This window comes from Zosterops lateralis (assembly GCF_965231275.1).
Source record: "Zosterops lateralis genome assembly, chromosome: 3".
In the NCBI taxonomy this organism is placed as follows: Eukaryota; Metazoa; Chordata; class Aves; order Passeriformes; family Zosteropidae; genus Zosterops; species Zosterops lateralis.
The window spans coordinates 10008159-10033446 of NC_139764.1; the positions used below are offsets into that span (position 1 = coordinate 10008159).

Here is a 25288-nt window from a genome sequence, read left to right on the forward strand (position 1 = left end):
CTGTTTTCATCTTAATGATCAAACTTTCATGGTCATTATGTTTCACATTTAGGATGCTGCTTTCAGAAGTCCACAGAAAACTGTATTATGTTTGCAACTAACATGAGCACATTGTCTGTGCAGTTTAATTATTACAAGGGGAGAAGATAATAGTCCAGATGAAACAAGCCATTGTGGGAACACCTAATTTCAGTTGTGGAGGTATTTATTTAATGTATTTTCAATAAAGAGTTGGGAGAGAACCAGTTTGAATGGGCCTGAAACTTAAAAACAGTTGGTTAAAAACTGGTTTTTAACAGGGCAAAGGTGTAACAGTTCTTCAGTAGGTAGTGCAGAGAACCAGAAGGCCCAGGAGCAGACACTTAATGTTTCATTTGTTCTTTTTCTCATGTGATAATGTTGAGGCAAATTTGTGGTGGTAGTGCTTACACTTCAGATAAACACTGCTTCCTACTCCAATCTGCTGTCCTTGTGGCTCTTAGAGTTAAGAGATTGTGTTTTAATATACATACATACATATAGATATAGATGTATATACATATCATATATATTTATAACTGCATTTTGTACCTTGGGATTAGCAGACCAAGCCTTAGACAAATGACATTGTAATGCATATTAGTCTGAACACAGGTGATCACCCCTTTGTGCTTAGATGGCTTTCCTGGCCAAGTCATCATCTCTTAATTCCTGTGGTAGGTGGATCCATCATACTAGATCTTTGTTCTTTTTTTCTTTTTTTCTTTTTTTTTTTTTCTTTCCAGTAATAAGGTAATTGCTATGCTCCTGGTAGCCCACATCAATTGTTTTAGTATTTATTAGGTGCTGCATTTGGTGGATGGGAAATAGCATTCCAGTTGAGCTTTCCCTTTTGGTGCAGTGTGAGCTGTTGCCTGTTGGGTGAGGTTTCTGTAAATTGCTCAAGGTTGTTCCTGAGGGCTGGAGTGTACCATGGTGAAAGTAACAGCTGGGTGAGGTTTTTTCTCTTGTCTTTTTAAAAAGAAGTGATGTATTACTTTATTTAGGCTGTCAGCCACCTGCTGAAGTTGAGGAACTCAACTCGATCATGCAGGCAAATAAATGCACAAATAGCTTTTATTTTTATCCCTTTTTTTGTTCCTTGCACGTGTGCATATTTATGCAGTCAGTACTGTGGCCAGTATTTTAGAAACCCTCAGAGGGTTTCTGAGCAGCAGATGTGAACTTGGAGTAGCTTCTTGTTCCTCTCACTGCTGGCTGAGAAAGATCAGGGTGCTGTAGTAGAAAGTGTGGGCTTATAAACCATTTGTGACTTTGGTACAGCAACTACTTTTGAATTCCTGTGCTGAGATATATATATATATATATAGACTACTTAATTTTTTCCTCACTGAAATAAGCATTCATATATCACTCTTCTGATAAATGCATAGACAGCAAGAGGAACCTCTGCTTCAAGAGGGGAAGTGTTACAAGAATTTTTGCTGCCTTTCTCTTACTCCCCCAGTTTTGGGGAGGGACTTGAACAAGTTGCCAGTGTATAAACAGGAGTAGAGAGAGGAGCCTGATCCAAAAGCTGAGGGAAGAGTTAATGCTTACTTTAAAGCCAAGAGAGACCAGCCATGGGGAGAAGTGAACATTGTCATGTTAATAATCAAATGTCTGGTATCTTTCAGTCTTTTGAGTCCATAACAGACAGTATTGTAGACGTTCTGCTATTATTTTACAGCTGTTAATGAGGAGGAGTAGCAGTCAGATTTAACTGGCTGCATTATGTATTTCAAAGCCTCAATCACCAAGAAATAACAGCTTTAAAGATTCAGATAGTGCTTGGCTGACATGTAGACTGAGATGGCATGAGAAGTTTCTTGCCTCACTTTGGGCTGGTGTCAAGTGTAGCGTTACCTATTTTCCTCTTCTCTTGCTACTCCAGAGTTTCCCAGGGCAGGGCTGCCGCTGAGATGTAACAAAGCTGGAATTGTGCTCCACTCTCCTGTTCAACTAGGAAAAAACACAGGACACAGGAGATGGCAAGGAGGGGAACCTGTGCGCTGAGATGGTGCATGATGTCTCCAAAGCCTCAGATGGATGTTAGGCTTGTCTCTTGGGGTTTGTTTTTTTTTTTGTCCTTATTTTAAGAAAGGTAAGGAACTCGCAGGTGTGTTGATGCTTAATTTGTTAATGTTTGGAGGCTGCTACAGAAATGCAAATAAGCATTCAGTTACTAATCAAACCTTGCTCTGCTTTGAGGCATGTAAACTAATGAAGTACCAACAAATGGAAAGGTGGGTGAAAAAAACCATAGTGCAGCCTGAGTTCAGGCTCCCCATTTTTCTTCTGCTTTCACCATGTCAGGTGTTTAGAAGTGTCAGCATGACTGAGGAGCAGGCAGAGAACTTACGTGAGGCACAAACCTGATGCTGATCAGGAAAGCACAGTGCTTTGGAATGTGGGGAGGTCTAACATCTGTCTGTAACCTTTTGTCACAAGTGGAATGGATTACAGAATGACAAATAGTTATTCTTTGCCAATGGGCATGGGTTCCATTCAGCACTGCACAAAGCATGCCAATTAGATTTAATACAAATGTTCCCACAGAAGGATCACCTTGATTTAATTTTTTTTTCAGATGCATAAAGTAGAAATGAGCTGAGGCTCTCTGTTTGTTCTTTAAAGACTAAGTACTATATTTCTAGCTCTTGGCAGACATTGTCCACAAGTACTTCATGTTCCATTGGGCTTATGCCAAATTTAATGTACCGTGTGTACTGAAAGCATCAAAAACAGACTTACTTTAATTTTAGATTTTACAGTTACTGTTATTGATTTTTCTTAGAGCTGTTCCATCCAATCTGCTACCATCTTAATTTTTTTCCCTGCAGGAATTTGGGGAAGAACCATGACAGTGTTTATTTGTGTGGCCAGAGACTGTTCATGTCAGTGAGAGCTGTAGATCAGACATCTCTGCAGTGGCCAAACTCTCCATTTGTAGAAGCTAAATCAGCACACTGCGTTATTTGGGAACTCTTTTCTTCAATACTGACTGATACATTGGGACTGAGGACAGTGTTAAAAGCACAGTCTGCCAACTATCTTTCAAGAAACTTGATTTTTATAAAATGCTGAGACAGGAAGCTGAACATACCAAAAATTGTGAACTTTGATTTTTCAACACTTCCATGCTGTATGAACAGAAAGAAGCCTGACAGAAAGACCTTGGACTCCAAAGAGACAAAAAAGGGAAGAGGTAGGGGAGAGAAGCAGAGCACAAGTAGGAATGATGGTAGGTAGACAAAGAGAGGAAGGAAATAACTGAGGGAAAGAATAGGATATAGTGCAAAATTGCCAACCAATATGGGCTGGAACATTTGTAATGCTTCAGTCCTCAGGTCTGCTGATCCCTGCCTGACAGCTGTGTCTGCTGGCTTCAAATTTTGGCTGTTCATCTTTTATTTTCAACCCTCAAGGCCAAGTAGCTGTGCATAAGCATGGCTTCTGGCCAGGTGGCTCATAGCACTCAGAGTGGAACAGGATTCCCCTCCATTGTGTTGATGTGCAGCAGCAGCATGGCATTTGGTGAAGCCTGGGTTTTCCCTTTCACTCCTTGTGCTGAGGCTGCTTTTATTAAATGACAGTCTGTTCTGGCTTCTGCTTTGCAACTTGAAAAACTCCAGCAAGAGGGGAAAGTTGCTCAGTGCTTCAGAGACCTGCATCTAAGTGGGGAGTCTCTCTGGATAGAGAGAGACTTAAAATCACGATGAGGCCTCCATTCCCTGCTAGTAATAGTCATTGTAGGTAAAATATGTGGGAATTCCAAGTTAGTCTGTACTGTAAGCCTAATCATGGCAACTGGTGGTTTTTCTTAAGCTTCACTCTTATGCTGAAACATGGTTTTAAGCCAGGTGTCTAGTTCTCAGCTACAGTTTATATTTCAGACTTTACTCCATCTCAGAGATGCTGGTTAGTCTTTGGGAATTTACTTAAGCTTTGACAATCTTCAGATATTATCTCTCAATCTTCAGAGACTGCATTTTGTGACCTACACCTGTCTTCTCATTCCACTCCATGTCCTGGAGTCTCTGTTGGAGCCTGTTCAGTTTCTGCAGGTTTTCTTTGCCAGGCAGTGTCAGAAGGTGCTTTCCCAGCATTGCAACCAAGTGACCAACTGAGAAGAATTGTTGGGGAAGAGTTTTCCAACTGGACCATAACCTGTGTTAATGTTGGTTTGTCCCAGGTTTTATTGTAACAACTGATGATGGAGGTCTCTTGCATTAATGTGAGCAGACAAAATACTGCCCTGTGAAGAAATGTACAGGAAATGACTAAGCCCTGATGAAGACAGAACTATAGGTTGTTCCAAGTGTGTTTTTGTAACAGAGACAGAATTTTATTTTTTTTCATTTATTGCTGTTACTGTGCTTGTTTTCAAGCTAAATTTTACATCCTTCGTCATATAAGCTTAGTTTTAACTCTGTATGGATGCTAGTAAGATTATTGCTGTACTAAGCAGTCTTTTACTGATGAATATAATTAAAAGAACAAAATAAGTCGAAGAGAAGAGTGAGTACACAGAAAACAAAACTAGCTCTAGTTAAAAAATGGGAGTAAAGTTTCCTTGTTTTTCAAGGTTTAATGTAGCTTTTAAGTACTGCTCAGAAATAAATTCTTATTTCCTGTTATCTCACTATTAATTAGTCCATGAATTTAGAAATATATGATTTTACTATTTTTCTGGAAATGAACAGTCATATGGAAGGTGGTCCCAGCTCTTTGTTACTGTCATCTGTTCAGGTGCACTCAGCACTGAGTAAATCCAGTTGGGAAACAGTTTGGAGCGTGGGTCTGTGGAAATCATGATTGGGGAGAACCTCCTGCCATGGAGCTGCTGTGCCACAGGCAGGCCTGCTGCACTCAGCAGTGCTTTATGCCACCTTAAAATTGTTTAAGTGCAGAAATGTTTTCCTGTTACATGCTAACAACTAAGTTCAGGCATTCCTGCAGTCATGAAAATAGGTGGTAAGTAATATAAATAAATAAAGCTCTGCTCCGTGATGCAGGGCTTCTGTCTTTGCATGGAAAGCTCATGCCTCTGTGCTGGTGGCCAGGTTTGTCAATGAAGGGAACTCTGGAGTTCATCTGGTCCAACTCCCCTTTCTCTGAGCAGTTTGACGTTAAAGCCAGCCCTTTCATCCCTTTATTTTGTGTGGTTTTGAATAACACACAGCCAGGGTGTCTGCTGACAGTGCTTGTCTAATGCTTACCTGCAACTGGCAGTCTCCTGTAAATGTAAAACTGTGACTTATCCAGTATAATTCTAGAACATATTCTTAAATTTCAGTAAATCCTGAGCCTACCAACTTGGCAACTGAATTCCCTCAATAATGTTGAAGAACTGATCATTTGAGTTGCTTTGCACTAGGAGACAGGGATATATGCTGTGTTCAAAGACACATTTATTCCAGGAGGCACTGAGCCAACCTCTAGGAAAGCATTCTTTATAGTGGCTGTGAGTGACAGGTAGATCTACCTGTGCCTCTGCCAGCTGACAGTTCTCAATTGCTGATGTGGATGGGGCTTAACCATATGGTCTCACTCTGGCTTTCTCTCACAGTGTTGAAAATCGTTGTCCTGTCTGCACTAGCAGCTAACTGATCTCAGCTCATTGTTGACAGCCACCATCACCAGCAGGTCCCTTTCCCTCTGCGCGGGAGGCTTTTGATTATGTATCGTAAATCCAAGTGGAAACACGGTTACAATCTCGAGGGGCTTGAACACGGTGAGTCTACATCTGCACAGTTCTACAAGAACGAGCTTTTTTACTTGCATATGAACTTCTTTTCAAATTTTTTGTCTAGAGAATTTGGTAACTACTTCCAGAGTTCCTTTCAAATAGAGCTTTTATTTAGCTCTGGAAGATTTTGATTGAGATAAGCTGCTAAAAGTACAAGTGTAGAACAGTACAAACTACTTCTATTGTCTTGCTCTAATTACCTGTAAAGGTATTTGTTCTCTAATCACTTTTTTTTTAAAGTAAGTGGAAGGGAATTCTTTAAGTATCCAAGTAGTTCATTGGATAGAATCTCTCTACAGCCACCACAGCTTTTATAAATGCAGATTATTATATTAGCGGCAGGCCTTCTAAACTATGCCAGATTTCCTTTCTCTTGCCCTAATGTTGGATTTCTAGCTAAGGTTATTTTCAGAGTCTCTGATACAACATTTACTGCCTGATGAGAGCGATATCTTCTCCATCTTATCTCCCTGGACTGTGCACACACAGAGCTCCCCCTCCCCAGATCTGAGCTGTGCAGTCCTTGGCCTGTCTTTGCTCCTGAGCTGCTGACCAGAGCTCTTCCGTGAGCTGGGTTTTCTCACTAAGTCAAGAGAAACAAATTAACTGTGGGAGTTTCCTAAGAGGTTCAGGGAGCTGTGCCTTAAGTTTTGTTGTTAGACTGACTATATATCCTTCTGATGTGGTAGGCTTAAAATTCTTGCATTGCTTTCTGTAGCTTTGCCTGTGAATGTATCTGTGGCTAGTTCTTTTTCCTTAGCCCTCTGGTTTGAGGTCAACAGCTGCTGCCTCCTCTCAGTATTGCTTGAACCAAAGCAGTAATGTGGTGTTGTGAGAACATCAACTTTACCTTGCTTAGACCAGTTTTCATGTGGAGTTAATGTTAGTGAAATTGAGAGTACAGCCTCAAGTACAAAGGGTGTGATTAATAGTGAGAGGACTTTGGCATCTAACTTTGAAAATGTTTATAGTTTTATTTTACATCTCAGGGGATTGGAGCAAATAGGCATGAGATGCTAATCATAATAATGTTTTTCATGATCAAAGCTATCAGTACTTCAATGGCTGCTATTTCTATTTCAACTGCCAAAGTCCTGAAACTAGTTATGAGCAGTCAGTATTGGTGGTTAACAGCCTGAAACATTTTAGGTATGGGAAACACCACTTCATTATTTAACACAAGGATGTCAACTTGAATTTGTGCTGCATATTTATTTTAGTTTCTGATCAGCCCTGTACTGCAGTGCGCCTCTTGATTTTCTGTCAAGTTCCTATCATGAGTGAATTGTTAGTCCAAAATTCCTTAACTCTGCCAGTGTGTTTCAAGGGGAAGCTCAAGAAGTAGTGTGCAGTATCGTCTAGACCTTTAAAAGTAATGTAGGTGTTGCAGCTTTGTTTTATAAACTTGAGAGTCTCCTTGGAAAATGCATTAGGAGGAGGTTTCTATCTAATGAAACGTGATGGTCAGAGTGGACTTGATGTGTTTAAGTACTTGTACATAGGCCAAAAACTCTAGGAAGAGGTGTGGAACAGTGTTGAAGCTGGTGGCTTGAGAAGCTGGAGGGGACCTGGCATTTAAGTGCTTCATCTCTTCAGAGAAACAGTACACAACTTAAATACTCTACCTGACAGTGAACATTGTCTCTGACAGCAGTGTAATTATTTTGAAGGTCTGGGCCTTATCCAGAATCAGAGTGGTGAATTAAATTACATGTCCAGCCAAGGTTTGCTCTAGTACAGTCTTGCACAGGTAGGCTGATAGTGATCTTGCTTATGCTGCTGAATTCAGTTACTTTCAGTGCAGCTGAATCCTTACTTACACCTGCATAATTGAGCTCAAGTATCAGGTTGGGTGAAGTGACCTGGTAGATGATGAAAAACAGAATATGGGAACATTGGGAAGGTTTAATAAAGTAATAAAAAGAGAGAGAGGAAAGAGAGAACTAAGTCTGCTGCATTGTTACTGTGCCAGGAAATAATCCTTCCTTGCTGACCAGTACCTTAGCTGTTCCAGCCATGGCATGATGTAGTTTTATTTTTTTAACAATGGCTTTATTTAGATTATCCTTTTAACTAATGGTTTTGGCATGCTTTAAAAAGACACTTAAGGAAGAGTATCTTGTTGCAGAATTCCAATCTGGGCTAAACTTACAGGCTGCAAGTATTTTTACTTTTTAAAATTTAATTAGAGACTCTTCATTTGTGGCACTAAAAAACATCTTTGAGGCATGTTGAGTTTGCAGGCAGTTACCTGAAAGGCTGAAGTTCTGTCAAAGGATTCAGTCTTCTGTATGCTGGAGCTGGTTTAGATTACTCTGTGCATTTGTGGTCAAAAAGAGATTTCATGTTGCTTTCAATTAACAAGAAAGCTTTTCTTATGATCTTTGATTTCAGTTGGCTGCCACTTCACTGGGAGTTTTGGCTATAATATTTCAATGCCCCTTTCTGTTAGGCCTTCCGTTATCTTTGCTTAACTTTTGTATTCTGGACTTTTTTTTTTTTTTTTTTTTTTTTTTTTTTTTTTTTTTTTTTTTTGCCAGTAAAGATAAATCTTGCTGCTTCAGTGTATAGAATCATAGTGGTATTGTTTTGGGTGTAAGAATTGGAGCCTTTCTTTTTTCTTACACAATTTTTATGATTTAGGTAGACTTCTGTATTAAAAGTTAAGGAATAAGCACCATGCTATGTCTTCGGGAAACAAAGGCTTTTATTTAAATGCATTAATAAAGTAATTAATGAGTAATGTGTGAGGATTTTCATATTGCTGAAAATACTCTGTCACAAAACTGGGAGTGTGCAGTCGTTCCCAAAAGTGATGCTTTGCTCTGCACCGAGCTCTAAGTCACTGTTCTTGTTGGGCAAGTTTCAGGACTGAAACTTTGTGTCAACAGCTACGGGTCTGCATTTCGCTTATAATATTTGCATCAGTCTTTTGAGTAAATGAAAAAAAAGTGTATCTTATTTCTGATATGAGAGAGCTACTGTAACTGTTAGATTTTAGGTATAATGAAAGTTAAATAGCTGTATGTCTGAAGTTACAGGTTCTTTCCCAACATGATATCAAACTATGCTTTCAAAATGAAGAGCTTAGGCCACAAATTGGTTTTAAAGCGAAGACTTTTATAGAAAATAGGGGTTTGGTGCTTACCTGTTTTTATTGTTAGGTTTTAAAAAAAATTCTGTAGTTTAAATAAAATGCCTCACTTCTAACAAGGAAATAAAGGCTCAGCTTGGAAGTGAGTACTAAAAAGAAAAATGCTCCACCTCAGAAACTAATAGAATTATTGGAGCTGATATATTCCTCATGTTGGTTTTGTAACATTGTGTAGTGTTGATAACATTTCAGAGTGGCTGACCTTGCATCTTTTTGTCCAGCAGTCATGTTTGCACGCAAGGAGTATCTATTATAAAATTGACGAGGGCAAGCTTCTGACAGTGCTCTATTTATTTGTATGGTTCAGGGTTTATTTTGGGGATGTGTAATCCACACAGTTCCATCAGTAAAATGCTATAAAAGTACAGAATAACTTCAGTGTTTTAAAAAGCTTAGGGCAACAGTGGCTGCTAAGCCAGAGGAAGAAAATGTTTTATTTTCTTTGTTTAGAGAATATATGTTGTATAGCTGGGATTGATGTTGCTGGAGTGGGACTGAGCAGGTTTGAAAATTTGTTCTGCCACTAAGTTGCATTGAGGCAACACACAGTGAATGCTAAAGGCAGCTCTGATGATCAGCCTGACAAACTTGTAGTTTTCATCAAAGCTCACCTGACACTTCATAAAGTCATGCAGGGTGTCTATAGTGTTAAATTGGCTCCAATGATTTTGCTATATTTGAAGTTCTTTCGTGTTTTTTTCAGTATGTCTGTTGAATAGTTAATTACATGGACGGTATTCTTAAATGTTTAAGGGTGATTTTTTTTTTGGTTGTTTTGTTTTACTTTGAATGTACATTGGTGCAGAAGCTTGAATGTATCAGACATTTCTGCTGAGTCTGACTTCTTACCTTGTGTCGAGGTTGCCCCATGACACCTCAGAGCCTTCTGCTCTACAAGGGGATGGCAGGAGACATCTCTGAGCACAAAAGTAACTAATGACAAACAGCAAATTGAATGTGAGCAGGGTTTCCACTAATCCCTATGAATAGGTGTGTGAACGAGGCACCGCTGAGCTGTGAGGAGCTATTAGCGATTTGAAACAATGTTCACAAACAATATCAGTCCAGAAAGGGCCAATCTACCCCAAAAAGCTTGTGAAGATCCCTTTTGAAGGGCCAGATTTCTTGGAATGATTCAGTCTGCGCTGAAAAGGGGCAGGTGAAATGGCTCCTGCGGTCTAGATTGTTATTGTTAACTTTGCTGGGCTAGAAAAACAGGACCTAAGGTTTCCTGGGAGATACCCAAACATAGCCTGCGTGGGTATCTGGAGGGCACACTATGGGTTAAAGTGGAAGCTTCTCTTAATCTCCTTCCCAAGGTTCAGAAAGGAAGAAATCTGTACTGTATTAACCAGTCAATGTGGTTAATAAATAAGCAATGCTGTAAATCATGTGAAATTTATTTCCAAACTCTCTAAAGTACTATTGTGTTCTGAATTTTTTGGTACTGTTCAAAAATCACTTGGTTGTGGTGCTGGTTTTTGTGGCTGTATGCTCTTTTCAATGTATTTGCCCAACAGTGTTTCCTATTTCCTGAACAGAAAAAAATTCTTTGAGAGAAAGCAAGTAATTCTGTGAACAAAGTCTGCCTCTCAAGGTGTACAGGTACAAAGTGCAAAGCAGAGATTACCAGAAGTGAGTTTGCAAGTGTGAAGATACTTCTGCGTGTCAGAAAAAATGCCTGAATGAGAGAGAATTTCATGCTTCTGTTTGTTCAAATCTAGCTCCATCTTTAACTGTTCAACCTTTTTTTTTTTTTATTGGAGGCTTCTTCAGGTGGCTTTGAAATATGAACTGGTAAGTACAGAGAGGCAGTCCTGGCCAAGATAGAGCTTTAAGCATGGGGGTTTTGTTTAGTGTTTTGGTGTTTTGTGTTGTTTTTTTTTTTTTTTTTTTTTTGGGTTTTTTTGGGGTGTTTTTTTTTTGTTTTTTTAAGAAATTGTTGAACTGTTTTGCTTGAGCATTTTATGTCAAGCAAATAAACTAGCATTAGTTGATGAGAAATTTGCTGAACGTGTGTTCTCAAACCTCAGTTTTTAGACACTTAGTTTCTAGGCCAGATTTTGAAGGTTTATATTCATACAGAATTTTGCTGTGGAATTCTTGTGGATCAAGGAAGAACATTTTTTGTCTTCAGGAGCACTTTCTTTGCTGGTAGAATTACAGAGAGTCAAAGTGCTGCCTTGCTAATGTAATTGCATTAGAGTTTGTAATGTGATGTAGCATCATTGAAAATGCTGGGGCAGCCCATGAAACCACAGCTGAACTCTCTTAACACTGCCTCACAATGGGTGCATCACTTTAGGAGTTGCTGGAAAAATATCCTGTCACAGTGCCTGTCACTATCCCTGTACTCAACCAATCTAAAATTACTTTTGTCTTCATCTGCTAAATTTTGTCTGACATATGCTGAGTAGACAAGAAGCAGTACAGATTTCAAATGCCTGACTCTTTTGAAAGCAAACAGGCCACTCTTTTAGTACCAAAATGCCTTTGCTTGTCTTTTATGACCCACACTCTTGGGAATATTTCTTCTTCTGGTTGTAACCGAAGGCTGTGCTAACTTAAAGTTGCTGTATTGAGCTAGATACCTTCCCTTATTTGGAGGTAACATTTTTATTTGGTCATAGAAAATTGAAAATATGAAACTAGTGATAACCTTGGAAACCTGCAATTGTAAGTCAAATATGAAACATAATGATTTCCTTAGCTCTGAATTAAAACCTGACCAGATGTTCAGGCCAAAGTCCCTTGGGTCCCTGTAGAAATGGTACAGCTCCATCTCCCTGGTTGAGGTATTCCATCCTGGGCTTTTTTTGCAGGGAATAAAATTGACACAATAATACCAAACATTGCATGTGTCAGGAGCCAAGAGTAGGTACCAGTTCTCCCTTGTACCTCTGAAGAAGTGACTGTATTTTTGTCTCAGCCAAGGAGTAGAATTTAGGGATGGCATCTCTGGCACTGAACTGCTAGTATTTGGGAATGACCTTTTTTTTTTGTTAGGTGTTAATGCCTGAATAGAGGTAAAGTGCAGCTGCCTGTTTATTTTTATAAGCAGTAAACCTCTTACCCAAATTGGATTAAAAGTGTAGGAAGCAAAGTGTTGTGCCTGTATATGCTAAATCATGCATTGCCCATGAGGTTAGAAAGGAAAGATCTGATCAACTGGTATGAGGTTTTGTTTTTTGTTTTTTGTTTTTTTTTTTTTTGCTGAGCAGTAACAAACTGAACAGGCAGGTGGTCCAACATGAAAAGGTATTGGAACTGTCCTGTTTGAATTGCTGGCGTAGGAGGTGATGCACATAGGAACTAAGGTGTGTAAATAGTAAGTTTTGTGTTTATGTATAAATGCAAGCTGTATTAGCATAGAAGTTGGTTCACATTAGTTTTTAAGGGGCAGCTTTTAATGTATCTGGACGTATTTTGGTACACCTCTTTGAGAAACCTATTGCATGTGGCAAGTAATCAGTTCTTGTTCTCTTGGGTTACTGCCTAAAGTAACATTTGTTCATAAAACAGTATTTAGAGTATTCCTAAAAAGATGTCCTTGACAGTGCAGGAGACAGAGGTGCTGAACCCTGTGTGTCTGTTCAGAGCTCTGACATCTCCTGGCAGGCCACTGTGCAAACCTGACCCTTGGCTTGCAGAGAGGGGGCAGCCCTCTGACAGCTCTCCAGAGGAATATAGGTCATATCCTTTCATGTGCAACTGCTGGAGGTGATATTGTCTAGAAAGGACCAAGTTTTCTACCTTGTGTAAAGCTGTCTAATGTTTGAAGTGAGGAGGAAGAATATAGTAAGACGGTTATGTTTAACAGCAGTGATTTGCAGAGTATTCAGGTCTGAACTATGGACTTGGGACACTGACATGGAGAAGTGAGGGGAGCTGTTTTGAGGTTATCCAGCACTTTTTCTACTGGAATCACAGAGGGACTACAGTCAAAATGGTGAGTGTCAAGAGTTTGGTAAATGTGGTTAGGAATTCAGGATAAAGCAGAGGGCTGTCGGATACACTTGACTTTTTGCTTCACAATCTCTTTCAGGGTATATATATTTGCCTTCTTGTAAGAGATCCATTTGTGTGATGTGGGAGTTGACTACAAACTGTATTGAATAGTTTTTAAACTTTGTCCCTCTTAACATATTTTTTCCCTAGAATGAGAGTGTGGGGAGACAGCCAGTTATAGCTGAATTTCTATAACTGAATACTTTTCCTATCTTTGTTTGCTAATCTGAATGAATAATCTAACATGAAATATTTTTCACCACTTAGATAAAGATGTTTTTTAGAACTGAAAGCATTACTACTTCTAGCAACTGTCTTAGGATTCTCTGTACTAGTCTGTGGTCAAATGATCTGGCTCTGTGGGAATGAAAAATTTCAGGTAATGCAGGTTCAGCTTGTTCTGCTATAACCTTAAAGGCTTTGCCAGTACAAAAATTGTGTCTTGGAAATGAATTCAAATTGGGCCTCTCTTTCTTTATTTAGAGTAAACCATAATACCTGAAGCTCAGTGAGTCTGGGTTCTGATGCTGAAAGATTGATGAACATCATCTAAAAAGTTCTCTAAGGAAGTGCTTGTGCATAGCCAAGATTAATTCAAACAGAAATGATCTTAGAGAACTTTAAAATAAATCTTTTACAATAGCTTTTTCCAGGTACCTGGGAAATTAAAGTTTACTGTCTTGGAAAGAAGCCTGCTGTGACTACATCTATATGGCTCTGACTTGGTAGATGACTTGTGTCAGTTTGACCTTTTTGGAAACAAATGCTCTTTCTTCAGAATGAGGCTTTGCTTATCATTCTTTCAGTCTCGAATTTTTAGGAATTCAGCACATCTAATGCTTCAAGTGGCAGTTGAAGCCAGATGAAGAACTATCTGTCCTGGCTTCAGCTGGGATAGAGTTAATTTTCATAGCAACTGGTACAGTGCTGTGTTTTGTGTTTAGGATGAAGATAGTGTTAATGCACTGATGTTTTGCTGAGCAGTGCTTACCCTGAATCAAGGACTTTACAGGGTCTCAGGTTCTGCCAGCCAGGAGCTGCACAAAAAGCTGTGGGGGAGCAAGGCCAAGACAGGTGACCCAAAGTGGCCAAAGGGATTTCCATTGCAGAGGATCTCATTCCCAGTATTATAAACTGGGGGGAGTTGGCTGGCAGGGGCTGGCTGCTGCTCATGGATGGTCTGGGAATCACTCAGTGGGGGGGTGAGCAATTGTGCAACATTTTTTTGGGTTTCCTTTCTTTCTCCTGTTATGTTGTCTCTCTTTTCCTTGTTATGTTTTGTTATAGTTTATTTCAGTTACTTAATTGTTATTTCACCAATTTTACTGAGGGTTTTACCTTTTTTCCCCTGATTCTCCTGCCTTTCTCATGGGCCAGGGAAGGTGTGAGCAAGCTGTGATGACTTGATGACTGGCTGGGGTTGGTTAAACCACAGCATTGTTTTAAGAGCAGCTTAATTCCCAAATGCCTTACTTGGGCAACAGTTGCTGTGTTGAATTGCTCATTGGGTCCCATTTCTCTTGTGAAGGACTTCCCTGATGTAGGAACAGGCACACAAAGATGGAAGGGTGAAACAGGACTCGGTAAGAAATGCTCATTAGGTTTGCTTGATGGCAGAGTGTGACTCCTGTGATGGGAAATGCCTCTGTGCAGTGTGGTGACTTGTTACCACTCTGTAACTAGGCTGCTTCAGTGACAAATTGCTCCACAGTTGCTTAGGGATCACCATGGCTGGATGAACAACATTTTAGAGTTGGCAAATCTATTTGAAGGAGCATTTGTTGTGCCTTAACAACTCGAGATTCTATTTAGATCTTTTACTCAGCTGTCCTGCAAATGTAATTAACCTCTCCTACCCCTTCCAGAAGTGGTCAGTGTAGGAGAATTCATAAAGTACCATCTACCCTTCATGTCACAGGAGTTTGAAATGCAGAAAAGGGTTCTTATCTGGAAGCCATAGCTATAACAATGGACCTTTGTTTTCTCAGTCCTTGTAAGAACTTTCTTACTTCTTGCCATAAACCACCACACAGTAGTGCAGAGGATTAGGTCATTTCCTTCCCTTCTCCTCTTCCTGCAGATTATTTGATTAGCATTTCTATTGTATACTCTAAATAGCATGTTCTTGGCTTCAGGCTGGTCCCCCCTATAATCTCTTTAAAACACTGTAGTATGACTTTTTATTAGCAGTGTGACATGGGAACTCCTTGCACAGAGATTACACGTGACGTAACGCAGTAAAAGATTAATGGGGCTGGTAATTCTTCCCTTCTTTCTTCTTCCCTCATGCACCTGAGATTAGGCTTCTGGGAGCCCTGTAACAGTGTTAATGCCTTATAACACATGAAATATTTTTCTTATTTGGATATCATTGGCTTTGATCAGAATTCAGCCTCTGACTTCATGGGAAACAGAGTTCAGGTTGTGTATGATGTATGTTCAACATTCAGCATTGAGTGTACAAATATACCTCCCCCATGGGATCATTACACATCCTGGTCTTCCACCAGGTGTTTTGCTCCATTTTCTCACTGTTTCCTTTCCTTCAGTCTGTGTTTTTATATACCCTGTGTGCAGTAATTTCAAGCTCTTGTCCTGCATGGGGTTTTTATTCCACTCCTTGGCTGTTGTGCTGAATGAAATTATCAACAGGTGTTTAGAATGTCAGTCTTGAAATGCAGTAGTAATATACTGATCAGGGATAATGAACTCCAGCATGAAGAGTTTGCCATTCAGGCTTCTTGCCAGTCTGGACACTAGAGACCACAGTGTTGCCTGTTGCCCCTGTAAGTGTCTTTTAGCTGGAACAGTTAGAAATGCATTCCTCTTCAGAGCTCATGTTGAATGTCATGTGAAATCACGTAATTGTATCAAATTGTACAGCATCTGTTTGTGAGTCAGACAGAAGAACATGACGATAGAGCCCTTTATTTCTTTAACAACTTCAAGGAAAGAACCTCCCCTGCAGTTCAGCATCACTTCATGAAATTAGCAGTGATATTTTGGGCTACAGATTGCATTGTTTTAGTCTGGCATGGTATCTGTACTCCAGGAGGAATCAGATAGCTCTCCTAGAGACAGCATGCTGGAGGCATTTGCTTCCAGTCCTCAAGGCATGGCACAGTTCTTGTGATTCCATGAAAATCATTAAACCCTCCTCACCATAAAAGTGGGGGGCAATGTTGACACAAGAAGAGCTGAGTAGAGCATGGCTGTGAGTAAACACAGGCAGGGAGACAAAGTGGTTCAAACTCCTATTGGGTGAGATTCAGAGGCAGCCACTAGAAGTGTGCCTGGGGGAAAATAAACCCTCAAAAAAACCTGGATTAAGATAGGTCATGATGAGCTATAAAAAGGATATCGTGTGGTATTGCCTGATAGCTCCAGAGGGTCACTAATATGAAGGCAGGTAAGGATTGTTATCTGCAGGAGGCTGGGTAAGGTGGTAGAAAGCAAATCCACCTGCAGCTGCTTCTTAGGTGGCTGCAGCATAAAGTAATCTACAATCTTATTAACCTGAACACTGAACAGCTGTGTCTGTAAAATGGGAATAAAGGAGTTCTAGAAGCAAATTAGTCTTCAAGTTCTGCTTTTCAGCATGTTTTGAAACAGTGCAACTCAAGTTTTACAACCTGTGTGAGAAAAGTAATGCAACCTAGAAGTGGTTATACTAATGTAACTCATCACTGCAGTTAAATACCTGAATACAGAGCACCTTTTGTACTCTTGGTGCCATATCTCTGTGTTAAGTGATACTAATGCAGTCCTGATGTGGTTTTCTTTTTCTTTTAAAACAAAATCACAAAAGCAACCCTTAGCCCTGATTAAAACAGCATTCAAGCTGCCAACTTTGTATAGGTCGAGATGAGACAGAAAATACTTGGACGTGATGGGAGAGGTGAGGTGATGTGACTCCTCCACTCCAGTAAAAATTGCCATTTTAAGGATCTACACATTACCAGTGGAAAAGCTGGGGTTGTGTGTAGTAGCATGAGGCTGATTTTTGGTAGGAAGGAGGATACATCCTAAATCTCAGGATTGGGCTTGATGAGTCTTTGGTGTTTCTGTTGAGACTGATGCAGAAGGTCCCTATCTCCTCATTTGCATTGGTATAATGGGATTACAGAATAAACACACAAAAGAACAGGCAAAATTATTTGGGTTGAAATAGAGATGTGTGTGGTTTTGGTTTTTCCATTAGACCCTTGCCAGTTTAGTAATGTGATAGCTTTGATAATGACCATACCATTTCAGAGCAGTGTTCAGTCCTGTGGGTTTTTCTGGCAACCAGAAGAGTGGAAACAAGGGGGCACCTGTACATCAGTGTTTCTCCAGGCACTTTGCAGTGCTCAGTAGCTGTGGCTCAACTCCTTCTGTGGAGCAGAGTGGTATTTTTGTGCTCAGTAATCTATGGTAGGAGAAAAAAAAGGTATCTTTGAGCCTATGTATGGTTTTATTATCCAGATTAACATATGACAAGGTGTCCTGCAGCTAAATTTTCTGGGTAGGTGACAAGATCCTGTAACAGGACAGGTGTCCTGTATTACTTAGGGGAAAGTTTGCTGTGGAATACAGGTTGAGAAGAGGGAAAACACAGATGCATTCGCCTTGTTCTCAGCAGTGAAGCTGACTTCTGTGGAGCTGCAACTTATGCTGTGTTAGGGCATTATGAACAGAAAAGCTGTTTTGACAGTTCTTAGGTTTGAGTGTTACCCAGTGGCTATACTGTGAGGTGAGCTGGGGAAAAGATCCAGTGAAAAAATAATAGAGCAGATCAACCAACTTTTTAAAATGTTGGCACATCAGTCCATAAAATTGTGTTGAAAAGATTGAGGTGGCAAGCCAAGGAGGGAGCAGCAGAAACGGGAGCAGCAGTCCCATTTACAACACGGAGATGTGAAATGTCAGGCTGGATCTAGATTGCTTGAGCCAGAGATAACCATGTACTCCTTCCTCACCCCCTACAGCTGTGATGTAAAACCTGATGTAAAGGTTAAGCTGCTGTGTCATATCGTGATTGCAGCAGCCTCGCAGCATTTGCATGATCAATTCCACGAGGTAACTTGGAAGCTGTGGTAACTTGATCACCACTTTATGGCTCAGACATTTAAATTATCCCACCTACTGGCTTGATGCAGTGATTTCAATGTTGGTGGAATGAGAAATGAGCTCATAACCTGGTCTGGCACATGCAGATTTGCCTTTCTAAACGCGCATCCTACAGGATTGAGCTGTTGTAGAATGACTGGCCGTGACAGTCCAGTACGTACAGGTGGCATCTGGAGGTGTGTCATGTCCAGTCCCACAGTATCAGTGAAAACAGATACAGCAATGCTTGAAGAATTTCTGCTGGTATAATTCTCAGTGTATTAAGAAATTACTCTCTGTGTGGGAGGTGAAGAAAGCTAGCTGGGCTAATAAATTATGGTTAAAAAAATGAAGAAAAGGTAGTATAGCATGCATGGGAACAGTTATGTAAGAGAAGGAAATAAATCAGTGTTTCTCTGAGAACCTCATCCGCAGAGCTGCCAGGCAATTGGGCTGCAGTATTGTTCTCAACACACCCTCTGCTTCCTTTTTTCCTTTTTGGGGGCCAGGGCTGGCTGAATTGATGGAGCAGGGGCAGGATGCTGGTTCTGCCTGCAGCCAATGCTGTGTGGTGCCGTGGTGTTTACCCAGCTTACGCAAGGCAGAGCCAGCCCCTCTCCAGGCAGGAGGCGCTTCCCACGGCTGAAGTAAAAGCACACAGAGCAGCCACTCAGTCTGGCAGTTGCTGGGGGTTTAAAGGAGTTGGTGGATTCCAGCTGATTTATAACAAGATCTCGAAGGGTTTGGTTTTTTATTCTCTGCTGTGTAGGAATACTGCAAGGACACGAATATCCTGGTAAGTGCTCTCCGTGCCGTCGTTTTTCCCTTTTAGTGTGGTGTTGTTTCAGTCTCTCTTCTAAAAGTCTCCTCAGTTGCAGTGGTTTGAGTGATGTGGTGGAAAGGAAATCTGAGAGTGGGCAGTGTGTCTGTAGGCTCCCCTTCTACCTCAAAGAGGCAGAGACATTCAAAGTGCACGGCATAGTAAGTGCTGTTTGATCATAAGAAATGTCAGTCACTTCTCATTTTTAGGATGCAGAGCAAGATGCCTTAAAACTGTCATTACCTAATAGAATCGTACCAAGGGGAATTTCTCATGGACCTGTTGAATATTTCTGTTGTCTAAATCGAGGGAAAGGGTTTAAATGTAACTAACTCCTGTTTTTGTAAGATGATATAGTATGCTATGCGAAAAGGCTTCAGTGTAATACAAACAGCTATTTAGGAGATGCTTTGGTACATGAACTGCCTTATCAGGAAGTCAGAGGCTCATAAAAAGCAAAACTGTAACATTCAGGCATGTAGAACAAGAAGTCATTGTGGTTTTTTGCAAGCCCAGGCTCCTCAGCCATATATTCCAGTACAGGTGCATCAGACAGTAGATTTTCCTGAACTTGAAAAGCTCCATTGCTTTGTGTAAGAACAAGATGCCTCTGCTTTGGTCTAAACTGTTGGGAAGTTTTGCTCTTGTGGCTGACTCTAAGTGAAAGTTGGGACTGTGTTTTGGGGTTTTTTTAAGGTAATACTGTGTAATTTGTCTGAAGCCGTGGAGAGGATAATGTCAAAGGTTTCTAACTGCAGAGTTCTCTGCAGCAGAACTATACTTCTGTACTAGTATTGTACAAAGTTTTTTTCTTTTCTGTTTGTACTTTTGCAAGGCACTCTCTGAAGATACAAATAGGTGTGCTGTGTCTGATGTTCTCCTAGCATGCCTCTATGTAGTATTATTTTGTGGCTTTTTCATATGGGTTACAGGTTACAAATAAGCTTCATTTGATAACCTGAGTGAAATTAAAATAAAATCAAAACTATATTTTTTTTTACCGTAGTTTGTACTAACAGGCAAAAAGTGCCAAGTGCAGTCAGAACTTGATGGAGAAAGCTGCACTTTGCACTTGATGGGAGTAGCTTGTGTGAGTAACTCTGACAGGTAGTTCAAGGTGTGGTGTTTGGAGGGGCTGAGCCCTGTGCCAGGCTCCAGGTCCTTGTCACCGCTGACGTGGAGGAGATGGGGGGCAAGGGGGTTCAGGCTGAGTGTAAATGGAGCAGGTTCACTGGTGGAGAACTTTCTCAGCTAATTAAGGATACAGATAATATTGCAGTGACAGCTTTAAAATAGACACCTTGTGCTAAAAGACAAATGTTTTTGGCTTCCCACACGCAGTCTGAATTACATCATTTATAACCCGTAGGAGGTTATCGTGGTTTCCTCAGGGGAGGATCAGCTGTTACTTTTCAGAACTGAAAAAAAAATTCTGGACTTTTTCTTCTTTTCCAAGGGAATATTTTCAGAATTGATTTTTGTCAGTCTGTTGGAGTGGATCATTATTGATTACATAAATCTTCCCGGTTAATACACCCAGCCACATTCTCATTTTGTCGGTGGCAATTCAGAATAAGAGAACTGAAGTTAGCAGAGGTCTGATTAAAATCAGACCCCTGTGTTTAGATGGGTTTTTTCAGTCTTCTGAAGAGGAATGCTATTTTTGAGTACTATCATAAAGTACAGATTTTCATGTAGATACCTATAATAGAAGTCCTATTCTGAAACACTTCCTTTGTTCATTGAGCAAGGTTGCTTGTCCTCAAGGCACTGTTCCTGTCTTTCCTGAAATTGCTGAGAACTTCTCAGACTTGCTTCTGAGGCTGGAACAGAACTTGAAGCAGAATGCTAGATGCCAAGTCGGCCAAAACTGCTGTTTCTTAGACTGGACAAAATTAGCTGTGGCCTTAGAGCAAAACAGCAGATTTTCTCTTGTCTATCTAATTAATGCCCCTTTCAAAGTGTCCACAGACAATGGGTTTTTGTGGGTGTATGTGCTCAGACTCTTGCATGACTTGTTTCCAGGATGACCAGCCAACTAATGGCAGGTGTCCATGGTAAAAAGATGCTTTCATTCTGTTTCTGACAATTGAAAACTCCTCTGTTGAGATTTCACAGATGTTTTTGAGGCATAGCAGTCAATAGCTGTTGCATTGGTTTATGCTTGGTGTCCTGGGCAGGATCAGCTGCTTGGTCATTTCAGAGCTGGGCCTTGTTGTCTTGTTTTTGATGTCTTGTTTTGGTCTTGCTTTCATGTCATAAGACACTTGTGTTTGTGTAGTGGATGACTGAGCTTGTTCTGAGTTACAAAAGAAAATGTGTACAGTATAAACTAAGGAAATAATAAGCCATACTAAAGCAAAAGGCTAGACTGATACTTCATACTCCCAAGGCTTATTCTTGGGGATTTTTGATGATGAAAAGCTCTCTTTTGTAGAAATAAGAAAATGAATTTTCCTTCCTTAGAAATGGCTATTGATCTAAAGTGATAGGCATTTAAATTGCACTAACAGATGCATCACTATACCTTGCCTGTGCATCTGTAGTGAAGGATGCAAGCTGTACACAGAGTGTGGCTAATCTCAAAAGTGGAGTCTAAAACCTGCTGATGTTAAAATTGCAGGTGTGCGTGGGAAGGAAACGTGAGCTTGTTTTTAACTGAAAGTGGGAGAAGTGGTAAAACTATGGTTGATAAACACCATGCTCTTTTTACCCAGAAGTCATCACTTCAGTAAAAACTATTTTAATACAAGCTTACAAAGCGATTTATAGGAAAACCAGTTAAAGGAGAATAACTTTCCAGTGGTGGAAGTTACTTCACTCATCATGTAGCAGAAAGTGATTTCTCAACCTTTGTCTCAGCTTTCAGAAACACAGCCATGCAAGGAGCTGATTCCTTGTTGCTTGCGCTGGTGGAGATCAGTAACATTATTGATACTGTTTGTGAAACCTGGCAACCTGGGCTCGGTGGGAACACATACTCAAACAAGTAGTCAGTCTGCTGGGAATTACTGTGAGGTTTTGGGTTGGATTTTTGTTTGTTTCTTTTTTTTTTTTTCCTTCTCTCCGGTTACTTATTGCCTCCTTCTCCTTCCATGCTTGCAAATATCTTCATCTTGAGAGACTAGTATTCTGTACAGCTTGTTTGTGTCTCACAGTGACTTTTAACTTTACTGTTCTGGTTGTTTAAATCTGGAAATCAAGATTTTTTTTCCTTTGAAGTGGTGAGATGTAACCATAGAAGAGAATATGCAGTGCTGAAATACTGTACGTGTATTCAGAGGATTTTGTTTTCTGATCTTGCAGTCACAGGAGACTTGCCTAGTGGAAACCAGAGTGATAAAGAGCTTAAATGTGTAGGTGGATGTTGGCAAACTTGGGTCCTACTTGTGTATTGTCAGGTATTATCACACTATTCAATGTGAATTATTTGTTTGTGGTATTATGTTTTAAATCCAAATAAAGCTGTAGACACTAACTTATAAATCTTGAGGGATAAGGACAAAATCTTGTTTCATTGGTAACAGAGTTACTTAAAATTTATGTCTAACTGGTCAAAAGTGGACCTAAAGTGCATATTCCATTTGCTTGATGGAATTGTGTGGACTTCTTAAAATTAATTGTATTCCTGGAATAATTTAGGTTGGGATGTTGTCTGGCTCAGTCTCTGGACTCAAAATGGGACTGAGTGCCTTTGATCAGGCCGTTCAGGGCCACGTGCAGCTGATCTCCAAGGATGGAGGTCTCAGAGCCTCTGTGGATTGAGAGTTTTTTCCCCTCCCATAATAGTTAATCAGGATTTTCTGTGTTGTAGCTTGTTTGTTGTCCCTTGCCCTGTCAAAAGGACTGGATTCCATTTTGTCCCTATTCCCTTTGGTTTAGCACAGGATTGCTGAGGGAAGAGCTGGCTGTGAGAATTGCAAGGGTAGTCAGTGGAGAACTGCAAATAGTCAAAAAAATAAAAACATCAATAGATAAAATGTCTTGTGCTTTATTTCTAAAAGAAAAAAAAATCCAAACCTTAAAATATGTAGATGTAGAATATAAATATAATATTATAAAAAGGGAGGAGAAAATTCCCATTTTTTGCATCTGAATCAGCACATTTTTATTTTAATATATTCATTGACAGAGGACTTCTTTCTATACTGTGAAAGTGGTTTTCTATGCAGTATTTTAGAAAAGGGCTAGTCTGGCACTAGCTACAGTTGCTAGCAGCCTATAATGCTGGCTCTGTGTTTAGAAAATGACGGTAATTTATTACAAAGAGACTTTTATTCTAGTATTTTTAGCTTGCAGCCGAGTGTTTAATGAATCTCTGCTTGGGCTCATTGAATTTATGTTCTCCCCTCCTCCACCTCATTTTAACCATTAAGATACTGCTATTCTTGCTGCAATTCCAGAAGCTCTACTTGGTCTACAAAATAGCAAACTTAATTCACAAGGTGCTGTGCCTTACTGCAGACAAAGATCTGAAGACTTGCTGAAGCAACTAAAGACTAATTGTGTGTGAGTCTTATCACCAGGAAAGGCAGCTGAATGGTTGCAGATGAGTGGTTAAGCTGGGGCTGATAGTTCAGAACCAACCAAAATTCATCTGTCTCTTTGTTTGCATGAGACAGGAGAGATACTATACCACTTTTTCTTCTGCTAGGATGGAGTCAGGAATCTGTGGCTTGCTTTCTCCACTATATCAGTCCTTGCCTTCTGTGGCTTTAGTGAGTACTTGAGAACAGGAAGGCTTGGAAGAAACCAGACCTAAATTCCTCAAACAAATTTAAATGCTTTTCTCAGCTCAGTTGTTGTCACTTTCCAGTCCTTCAAAACAGTTGCATGTAATAGTTTTGAGCCTTGAACTTCCTGCTGCCCTCAGAGGAACCAGTGTTAAGAATAAAAAAGTATTTTCTGTTTATGAGTTCTTCCCATTCCAGTTTCCTATTTTTGATTCTGAAGGATTTTAACTGGTACCCATTGTGGTCTGGGGCTAACTGCAAACAGTCGTGTTTGCCTTTAGCCATGCAAGTTGCTTTACTCTCAAAATCTTTTCAAATCCATAATACAGGACTGTGCAAAGGTAAGCATTTTCAGGCTTCAGTCTCTTCTATTTGGCAGAAGGAGAGATCTTGACGTGAAATGTTTGCTGCTGCCAGTTCTGTGATTTTTGGAAGAACATTGGATGAGATGGGATCTTGTAAATGACATCTTATTCCTTATCAGTGTTGAAGGTTCTTGGAGGAGTTTAGAAGAGTCTGTTGTTCAGAGCTTGCTCCAATGATGCCTGTTCCACTGATGTCTAGAAATGCTGCTACAAAAAGCAGCAAAAATATGTTTTGCATGTATTTTGTCCAAACAGTTGGTTCCTTAGCTATATACTGGCCCTTCAGAGCCAAGTTGTCTTTTTAATTAGCCTTTCCTAACTTTTTGAAGAAAAGTAGTACTTTAGGAATAAAACTGCAAGAGAAGGCCCATTATATATTTTGGTGGATCCTTTTCCTTTACTCAACAGTGTTCCTTCAAGTGAGTTCCTCACTCAGCTTTCAGTGATCCATAAACGTGCTCTGTTTCAGGAGTGGAGATGTTACCCCATGGCAGGGTAGACTCATCTCCAGTGGGACAGCACTTGAGTTTTACTTGCAGACATGAAATTTCCCTTGGACTGATCTTCAGGACTTCACTGGAAGGATAGAATTGATCTTTGTTATTTCTGGGAACAAAAATATTTTCCTTTTGGGTACAGTGCACTAGGCCAATTACACTGGATGAGAGGTAGTGTGTAGTTGTGAAAGTGGTGTGTGAAACTCATAAAGGTTCTGAGAGGTATTTGAAAAAAAATGAAGTTCAAATGTTCCAGACTTCTGAAAGTGGATGAGCAAGTTTTGTTTTTAATGATGGCTCAAGATTTCTAATGCTCAAACCTTCCTTAAGTTTAATAAGAAGTGGATTTCCATCACGCGCAAAATAAACTTGAGTGGATTTGTTTGAATGTAAAGCAAAAGAAAATGTTTTAAAAGAGGAACTGAGCAATAGATGTGGGACATCTTTCCTTATACTGAGATTTTCTGTATAACTCTTTGTATTGCTGAAGTCTGTCCCTGGGAACTGCTGACCCCTTTTATCATTTCTGTACAGTTCTCTGGTCACTTGTGCAGGTAATGCTTTAGAGTCTCCTTTAACTGTTCATTTCAGGAGGCTTTGAAGTTGACTCAGACTGAGACATGTATTTTTTAGTTTTCCATTAAAATTGTTGAGTGAACAGAGGAAGAGGAGAAGCTGCATCAAACCTGTTCTTGTACTAATGACTAAAGTTATTTTAAATGTTTGCCTTCCCACTTTCTCTAAGTGAAAGGATTAGGTCCTTAACAGTGTAATATTGAGTTATACTATTTAAATCTTTGGTTGCTGTGTCATGGTGTTTCCTAGTCCTACACTGTTTCCTTATAGGCACTGC

General features: G+C 40.0%; 1 protein-coding gene across 7 annotated transcripts in view; it reads left to right on the forward strand.

Annotated features, from left to right (window-relative positions):
* Positions 1-25288, forward strand: part of PELI1 (pellino E3 ubiquitin protein ligase 1) — a 46556-nt gene that overhangs the window by 6855 nt on the left and 14413 nt on the right. Inside the window, exon 1 of one of the 7 annotated variants that reach the window (XM_083857447.1) lies at positions 5591-5755. The exons of 2 other annotated variants lie outside the window; for them this stretch is intronic. In XM_083857447.1, coding sequence (XP_083713573.1) covers positions 5701-5755 — 55 coding nt within the window. In that variant the 5' untranslated portion in view covers positions 5591-5700. Of the gene's footprint in view, positions 1-5590; positions 5756-10367; positions 10722-12139; positions 12242-12795; positions 12874-18673; positions 18817-25288 lie in introns of those variants that run through there. 4 more of the 7 variants (XM_083857449.1, XM_083857450.1, XM_083857452.1 and 1 more) reach the window with 4 other exon arrangements.